The sequence below is a fragment of the Austrofundulus limnaeus genome, unplaced genomic scaffold (assembly GCF_001266775.1).
Source record: "Austrofundulus limnaeus strain Quisiro unplaced genomic scaffold, Austrofundulus_limnaeus-1.0 Scaffold205, whole genome shotgun sequence".
Classification (NCBI taxonomy): domain Eukaryota; kingdom Metazoa; phylum Chordata; class Actinopteri; order Cyprinodontiformes; family Rivulidae; genus Austrofundulus; species Austrofundulus limnaeus.
Genome location: NW_013952607.1, coordinates 544,607 through 553,861, shown reverse-complemented (window position 1 = coordinate 553,861; position 9,255 = coordinate 544,607). Strand labels below are relative to the sequence as shown.

Here is a 9,255-nt window from a genome sequence, read left to right as displayed (position 1 = left end):
TAATAATAATAATGTAAAATAAAATATCTTTAGGATACTTTTTAAAACTAAAAATAAGACTGAAGTAATCACATTTAAGTATAACGACACAATATGTAATAATGGAATAAAACTGCATGGACTATTTCACGGATACCGCCGTCTTAGCGCAAAGCATCATGGTACAGTTTGGGGGCATCCAGTGCCAGTGTGTGAATTAAATTACTGAAAATGGGTTGTGTATTGTACTTGTGTATATGTGCAACAATGGGCTTCATGCAAGAACCGTTCATACGCACAGATTTGTTCTTAAATTGTGCGTACGAGTGATTTAGGAGAATTTGTGGCATTCACCAATGTTTTCGTATAACGGTATTCTAACGGTGCTGCGCACCGTTAGAATACCAGAATACGAAAACATTGGTGAATGCCACAAATTCTCCTAAATCACTCGTACGCACAATTTAAGAACAAATCTGTGCGTACGAACGGTTCTTGCATAAGACCCAATGCTTCAAATTGGTGAAGTAGCTTGAAGCTGGATGATGTCGTTTTGGACAGAGGTTTTGGAAACCTCTGAATCAGGGACAAAAAAGCCCCCAGCTGCAGGAAGAACTAAAATTCCCCACAGAGTTGTTTTTTCTTTTCTCTCTCATGTTTCGATTTACTGGAGGACAGATGACTGATTAGATTTTATAAATGCACATGTGCAGCTCTTTTCTAAACCTTAGCATTTTGCTAGTTATTTTTAAGATGCCCTTTTTTGGTGGAAGGATGAGTTAAAGAAAGTTGGATAATTCTTTGGGTTTGGTTTTAAATAAAAAATAACACAAAATAAAAAAAAAACATCCCCTCTTTTGTTCCCACATACTGATGTGGTTGATGGGAACAGGTAATGTAAACTGCAGTGCCTGTGCTTTAAACGGGAAAAAAAGCCTCATCAGAGTGCAGAGTATATCAGCATTTCAGAATGAAAGGGACTTTTTCTCTTCTACAGGACAAGTCATTCAGAGAGTGCTAGGTTAGAGAAAGTCCATTAATATGCTGTTGAATCACACGTCTTCCTTCTCAATTTCCCTCAGGGTATTTTTTTGTATTAGTCTGCACGTAATCAGAGCTTAAATTGATAAAAATACTTTGAAAGTTTAAGAAGTCACAGACAGAATGATTATCCCACAGGTGATGAGTTGCTGTAAAATTAGTTGGGATGTCGGCGTCAACCCGATTTCATTTAGAAACTAGTTTTGGAAAATGTCAACCATCCCTGTTAGTCTTATCATTTTTTCACGAGTTGTGAGCGTGCAATGGAACAAAGCACACATTCACATCCAACCCTTGCTGAGATGACACCTTTTTCACAAGATTCATTCTGTGAAACGCTGCATCACACCGGTCTGTCTGACGTGGAGACGGGAGGCAACGGCCACTTCTGAAATTAACCCTTTGTGTGCCAGGATGTCAGATACAAACAGACACTTGCACACATGCACACTGTGTGTGCAGTAGGCTTGACGGTGTAGCCCAGTCTGAATGAATCAGAGACAGGTCGATTATGACTGGAACCGGTGGCCATTCAGGGACGGGATGACAAAGCACTTACCTCAACAAGTCTCACTGCTGCAGAATATGGGCTTCCAATCATCTAGATGGGAGGTTCACAGTGCTGAGGACTCTCACTCTCAGATGTATGTCTTCCATATTTGTGTGTAACTGTGACTGGCAACTTTTTTCTTTTTATCAGGTGAATCTATTTCAACACCTCAAGAGTACGGAATACATTTCTGACATCTACATCGTAAACCGCAAGAAGTTAGCTTTTTTTTTTGCAAATTAAAAATTAAACGATTGAGTTTAAAATAAGAAGTCGTGCTTTGACAAATGTTGATGATTGCTCCACTTTCTTTGATCTACAAATAAGATGGGAAAAGAATAAGATTGGCATCAAGATTATCTCAACACACTAATCCCAGTCGTGAAACTTTTTTTTTAAAATCATGCGTTGAAGCTTATCTTGAAAGCGGTTTGTTGAACATGATTGCAAATTATGGATGTTTTATGTTTGTGTTCTTAGCTAAAAGCAGAGATGTGTCTCACAATAAACTGGATTCTGAAGTTGTACCCAAAGTGGCCCGCATGACCGTTACTGGAAAGAAGCAGACGATGGGATTTGACGTTCCTGGGTATCTCAAATCACTCTACCTTTAGAGAAAAAAAAACTAGTGGAAGTGATATATTCTTAAGTGAATTGCGGTCTGATTAGAAGATTTTAAAATCTTTGGCTACATTTTGTCTTTTGTTGTGACTAAAAATGACATTTGCTCCACAGCACCGGGGAGAACGGCCCCGTCGTCCCTTCTGTGCGACGAGGCGGCAGCCCAGAAAACGCTGCTGCTCCCGAGTCCGCCTCGAAACGTCCCGAGACACCATCTAAAGGACCAAACGTGGACGAGTTCTCCGCTAGTGCCACGCCGGGGCGCTCCTCTGGGAAAACCCGGCAGGCGATCAACATCAAGGCAGAACTAGAGAAGAGACAAGGGGGAAAACCTCTGTTAAATTTGGTAGTTATAGGTAGGAAACAAATGCAGTAATGAGCTATATCTGCTAAAATGAAACTTGATGGTAGCCTAAAGCTTAAAGGATCAAAAGGAACTGTTTTTCATACAAGTTTGGATTGAATCCTACTTTCAAGCTTTACCTCCAAATCACACACTAAGTGCTACCCTTTATAGTTGAAGTCAGAAAAACATGTCAGTATGGCCATATTTGTTGTAAGATAACAGTAGTAATCAAGCCTCCATCAAGCTTAAATACATAATTTTATGCTTTTTAAGAATAAATATCAAACATAGATTGGATTTTATCAAACTAAACATTGCAATAGATTTTTTTTAGACCAGCAAAAAAGTTTTAACAGGGAAAGTACTTAATTTTTATTTATATATATGTTTTTTGCAAACACTCATACCCCTAAATTTCCAAATGTGCTCTTTGGTCTTTGTTTTACTTAATGAGAATAAAATGTGCAAAGTTTCCATGACAGACTCTCTGAATCCTGAGTGTTTGCAAAACTGTGACCAACAAGTCGCATGGTCGCATTTTGAGCTTTTAAAATCACAGCTAAAAATGCACATTTTGCAAAACTGCATAATTGTCAACTTTGGCTCACTTTCTATCACATTAATAATTTCATTTCAAAAGTGTACTGCTGTACGTTAAGATAAGCGTATCTGGGCCAGTTTTTAAGTATGCCTTGTCAGTTGAAAGCCAAAAATAGAGATGGGTTGCAATGACTCTAACTTTTTTTAAGAACAAATCTGTTTCACATTTCTTTGCATGTGTTCAAAACTCATAACAAGACTGTGAGCCTCTGTGACTTCAGCGAGGACATTGAGAACCCCATGAAAGCTGTTTGCCAATGAGTCACCAGCAGTCAGCCCAGTGAGACTCTACCTTGAGTCTTTACTTTGTTAAACAATATTAACTCTTTGCCTAAGCACATTTGTTTTCCAGAACCAGGTGCTAAAAGGTGATTTTAAGGGAAGGTTTGCAGCTTTTTGTTACTGTTAAAAGTTTCTTTACATTCACAGACTATGTCCATGTTTGGTGTGCACGTCTAAGTAAATGACACACTGGCACAGTTGCTCAAGCATATTTTCCCATTCTCAGTTAGACCAGAAAATGTGACTTGGTAGTTTCAGAAGTGCAGATGATTCTAGTTTCCCATAGAGTGTGAAACCTTTTTGTGTTACCACGGTCCCCCCCTCCCCCGTTACCCTCAATCCTTGTTCCCGTATCTGTCTGTATGTCTCCCTTCACTTGTGTAATTTTTGTTTCCTCGTCCAGTCTTGGTTTTTATTTTCATTGTTCCTATTCTTCCCTCTTGTGCTTGACTTCTCATTATTAGCTCAATCTTCTTTTTTTTTTTAACAATTAGCAGCTTTATTTTCTTCCCCTACCCACTCATGACTGTTTGACTCCATTATTTCCTCTGTCTCCGTAGGTCATGTGGACGCAGGTAAGAGCACGCTGATGGGCCACCTCCTTTATCTGCTGGGTAATGTCAACAAGCGCACCATGCACAAATACGAGCAGGAGTCAAAAAAGGCGGGAAAAGCCTCCTTTGCCTATGCCTGGGTTCTTGATGAAACTGGCGAGGAGAGGGACAGGTAAACGTGCATGCAAAGTGGAAAACAAAAATAAAATCGGAAAATTTGTTATTTTGCGGATTACCTCCATTTTCAGGATAATGCTCATCAAATTTCATTTTTTCTAGTATTTGTGATTAAAAAGGCATTTTGTCCGGCTGAACATTTATTTGTGCTGTTTTAAGTTTAACAGTCTGCCCTGCTGTTGGGTAGTTTAGTATTGTTGTATGACCACACTGAACATGAGGCAGAGAAAGCAAAGACTGTCTGCACAAGCCGGAAAGAAGATTATCCATATCCATGATGAAGTTACAACACCGTCTTCCTGCAAATTCATGGTGCTGTGACTGCAGCTGTCAATATTTTTAAGTACTAAAATGTTCATGAAACTGTGGCCAACCTCTCAGGATGTAGACGCAAGAAGAAATACAACCCTGGATCTATCAAACGGACAGTGCAAATGGTAGAAAAAGAGCCAAAGAAACTATTCAAAACTAGTAAAGCTGAGCTTCAAAGTCAGGGTATGTCACTTTCTGATCACTCCATCACATTTTGTATCGTAACAGGCTTTTGGAAAAAATCCAGGAGGGCTCCACTACTGGCTAAAACCACAAAAAAGTCAGACTGCAATTCACCGAAATGCATCACAACAGTTGTTTTTGATGATAACTGTGAAAGGGTACCAATAAATTTATCTGCATTTGTATACAAAACATGAACAAAAAGAGGATGCTGCTCATAGTGTTTAGATGCCTGACCGATATAATATGTAGACTAGTTTTTGTTTTCATCTTCGATATCAACATTCGCTGATGGGTGCGGCTCCCCAATATTATGTGTCTACTTTAGAAGTTAGTGACAAGTGTCTATGATTCCCACCCAAGACACTTTCTGTTTCTGCCTTATTTCGCTTCCGTTTCACTCTCATAACAACAGAGAGGGCAAACAGCATGTTTGTTCCTATGAAATAGGCTGAATGGGTGTTGAAAAGCTTGAAGCAACCTGTGACACCAATTAAGGTCAACTGCTTAGTTTGAAACTCACTTGTAAAGCAAGCAATGGTTAGTCTCTCTAAGGGTTCCAACAAATCTGTTCGTACTATTTAAACATATCTTTGTAAAACAAATAATAAATCGTTTGCTGTAAGAAATATTTCTTTACTCTCTCACATACTAAAGGTATACAGATAGACAATTGATTTTAATTGAATCACATTGCACAAGCATTGTTTCATTGAGCTATAAAAAGACAAAAAAATGTATCCGTGAATGTTGTGACCTTTTTGCACTGCAAGGCCCGGCCCAGGTTCAAACCTGGGTTCTGAGTTTTTGCATTAGCAAAGTTATAGTCTGGATTCACCACGATTTCTGGAGCCGCAAGACCTATGGTCCTATTCCCGACCAGATTTGACGTCCACTACTATTGGCCATTAATTGGCGTCTTGTCTCACAGATGAGATTAGTTTTTCTTGAACTGTTTGCAGCAATTGTAACAAATTTTGACGAGTTTAACTAAACAACAACTGTAGCAAGCAACAAGAAGCTAACATTAGGTACCATTAGATGACCATTTTCTGTCGTCTTGCCTCTCATCATTATCTAGATGGTCCAGTACAGTCTTCAGTGCTTTTCCTTTGAGTTTAGTGTAGTCCACTGTTGTGTCACAAATAAAATAAAATAAGATTTGCGCCTTTTTTTGAACCCGCCCACATCGAGGTGGTGCTCTGCTCAAAACAAATCCAACCAGGGCCGGGGTAGAATAAGTCCGGGCTGGCCCTCGCAATGCAAAAATGAAAAATATAATAAAATTTTTTCTGGGTCAGATGGTTTTAAAATCTCTGAATGGTTTGTGTTTTGCTCCAGAGGTGTGACAATGGACGTTGGCATGACTAAGTTTGAGACGGACTCTAAGGTGGTGACCCTGATGGATGCACCGGGCCACAAAGACTTCATTCCCAACATGATAACGGGCGCTGCACAGGTACAAGAAAACTCTTATTATTAGTCAAAAGTGGTCTACTTTGGTCTGGGCCATGCTCTGACTAGTCCTTGGCTCTTCAGTTTGGTCAGAGATAAGCTGTTTTTCAAACAAAAGCCATCCAATGAGCCATCTACAACAGGAAACATATTAACTGTTAATAACCTTTCAACTGAGCCCCTCTTCAAAATATTAGAACTATCCCTTTAATTGATTCTCATGCATCTTTTTTGACATAAACCTGTTGATTAAAATGGTGTCCACCCCACCCTCTGCTCCATGCACCGACATCTTACCACACCCCTCAGCTCATTGTTGGTGGTTTTGGGTGTGGGTGTCACAAGGTGTTTTTTTGGGTGTGCTTGACAGTCTCTATTTTAGAAAATGGTTGTAATTTCTCCTTTTACTGTATGACTGTCATCCCGTCCAGCCTCATTCATGGAGTGAGTAAGGGGTTTCTGTTTGAGAAAAACTCCTTTGTCATGATCTGCGAGGCTTCAGACAATGTTTCCGTCTCACGTTATATCCAGCGCGTTCATGAATTCTTAATAAATGACTTTGCCACTGATACGAGGAGCTGACTTCATTTTGCTTAATAACATCAGCTTTTTACACTTGCTAAGAAACTACTCCGTGTTTTACTTAGAAGTCTTATGTGTACACACAAAAAACTAGAATAATAATGATTTTATTGGTGTCTCACATTATGTAAAATGGATAAATTTCAGCCCACTTTTTTTTGCTTCATTTTATTTAAGAGATGCTAATTACCTTCCGCCTCTAATACTAGAATCTGAAACTGTTTCTGATGAGAGGCGTCAGAGTAGAGCTGTTTTGGGCAAACCTTGTAAATGACATTATGATCTCATGCGATAGAGATTTTAGAAAAAGAAAGAATCAGGGGTTGGCGCAGCTAACCAAAAGGTTAGGTTCACAAACCACTAATCCACTAAACAAGAATCATAGCTCCTATCTGTAAACGGTCACTTAGTCTGTGTCACACAGCTTCCTCTGCTTCCAGTTGTAGACTGGTGGGACTGTTGCTCGTTTTCTGTTTGTTTAATTTGAGGGTGGGTGGAATCATCTGTGGCATATCGGCCAATCCAAATTAGTTATAGCTCTATCAAATGTGTGATACTTCCAGTTTGACCCTTTCAGAATAAAAGCATTTCTTTGAATTTGTATTTTTGTAAATACAGTTTCAAGTTAGTCAAATAACAAATACTTTCTCTACCATATTTTATGTGCAGTCAACTTTTGTATTCTTAATATAAATTTTGTTAAATGTTATTTTATTTCTTTTTGACATTCTTAGTTTAAAGTTTAGCTGCTAAAGAAGCTACATGCTACATACACAGTGCCTGATATGGCCAGGACTGCTTGTAAGAGGGGATAATTTTTTTTATTGAATTCAGGAAAAAGGCATAAAAATACACTAAACACTTGTGAATTTTTCAGTGGACTTAAAATTAGCAGGACCTAGTTTAGCGGTAGCTAATCAGTCCGCTAATGATTTCCAAAGTTTGTAAAAACGCTAATCGCTAAACGAGAAGCTAGTTCTGCTATAAGTGGATTAGCAGAACATTGCCCAGCACTGGATAGAATATATCCTTATTGTCACTGCAATTGAAAGTGCAATGTTTTCCAGTGTCTCAGCAGATAATAACAATGGAAAAATACAATAAATAGTAAAATTATAACACACAATTTAAGACGCACACACACACCACCTCATTTTTTTCAGCGCAGAGTTCAGTTCATTGATGGACACCAGCAGATTTTGGGCTTCGTGTTTATTCCTGAGAACCCTCTCAACTGGACTTTCTTGATAATTATGGTAGTTAGCACCTCCAGGAACCAGACGTCTGAAACCCACTCCACTTTTCGCGAGATCTGTTCATGCTTGGAACCGCTCGCTTATTACCACAATTTTTTGCTCAATTTATGCAAAACTGTTAGAGTAAGATACATTTTCATGGTGGCCATTTTGATTTGAGTTGACTCCAAAAGTTAGTCAGTTGTAGACATACATCCAATGATTACTTTCACTAATATTCATCCGTTTGTCCATGAGATATTTTGCTAACAGAGAGATAAACAAGCACATGAACACACATGGAGATATTAAGATTTGAAGGCATTTTGTTTATGTACGGCTCTTTTAAGTCCTGCCACAGAGTTTATAGGTCTGGACTTTTGATTGAGTCATAGAAACACCTCGATTGTTTTTTTTAGACATTCGATTGATGTCAGATGTGGTGAGAAAGCTTTGGGAGATCTGACGGCATGTAGTTTTTCACTCTAACATCTTCCTTATTCCTCCCGCCAGGCGGATGTGGCGGTGCTGGTGGTGGACGCCAGCAGAGGAGAGTTTGAGGCTGGCTTCGAGGCCGGTGGTCAGACCAGAGAGCACGCTCTGCTGGTGCGTTCCCTGGGCGTCACTCAGTTGGCTGTAGCTGTCAACAAGATGGACCAGGTCAGACGTGTTCTTATTGCACCAACATGTGAGCAGGACTGAGAAGTGGTTTGATTAGTTTATTAGGATTTATTTTTACTGTATAATGTACTGTATAGAGATGGACGACAGGATGAATATATTATCTATTGGTCAATAAAGTCTGGTGGTAGACCATATTATCCACTATATTTGGGCTAGTTTAAAATTTTTATGAGTTTGACTTGTAAATAAATCAACCACATCATTTTCCAGCAGCAGCAAAGCCCCCGACTTTCCTTCACCCACTCAGTTGACAAAAGGACACCGAGTGAAAATCATCTTAGCCCAGCTTTTGTTCTCTCTCTTCTCTTTGCACCATTCCATTTCCTCCTCCAAAATTACTACCGTATTTTCCAGAATTTTAAGTCCCCACTTCTTTTTATAGTTTGGCTGGTCCTACAACTTACAGCTGGTAAAATAAGTATTTTACCATTTTTCTCAGTAAATATATTACTAAAGGTGCTATTGACATGAAATTTTCACCAGATGTCGGTAACAGCCCAAGTGATCCATACATACAAAGAAATCAAACCATAAATGTCCAGAAATGAAGTTATTTGTAATAATGTGGAATGGCACAGGGAAAAAATATTGAACGCATGAAGAAAGGGAGGTGTTAAAAGGCATGGAAAGCCAAGACACCAGCTGAACTCTCTC

At 39.1% G+C, this 9,255-nt stretch overlaps 1 protein-coding gene across 1 annotated transcript in view; it reads left to right on the top strand.

The window, feature by feature from the left end:
• hbs1l (HBS1-like translational GTPase) overlaps positions 1-9,255 on the top strand; it is a gene marked incomplete in the record, with an annotated part of 30,207 nt that overhangs the window by 14,513 nt on the left and 6,439 nt on the right. The window contains 5 exon segments of the mRNA XM_014018903.1: positions 2,051-2,159; positions 2,306-2,547; positions 3,980-4,145; positions 5,987-6,104; positions 8,431-8,577. Coding sequence (XP_013874357.1) covers positions 2,051-2,159; positions 2,306-2,547; positions 3,980-4,145; positions 5,987-6,104; positions 8,431-8,577 — 782 coding nt within the window.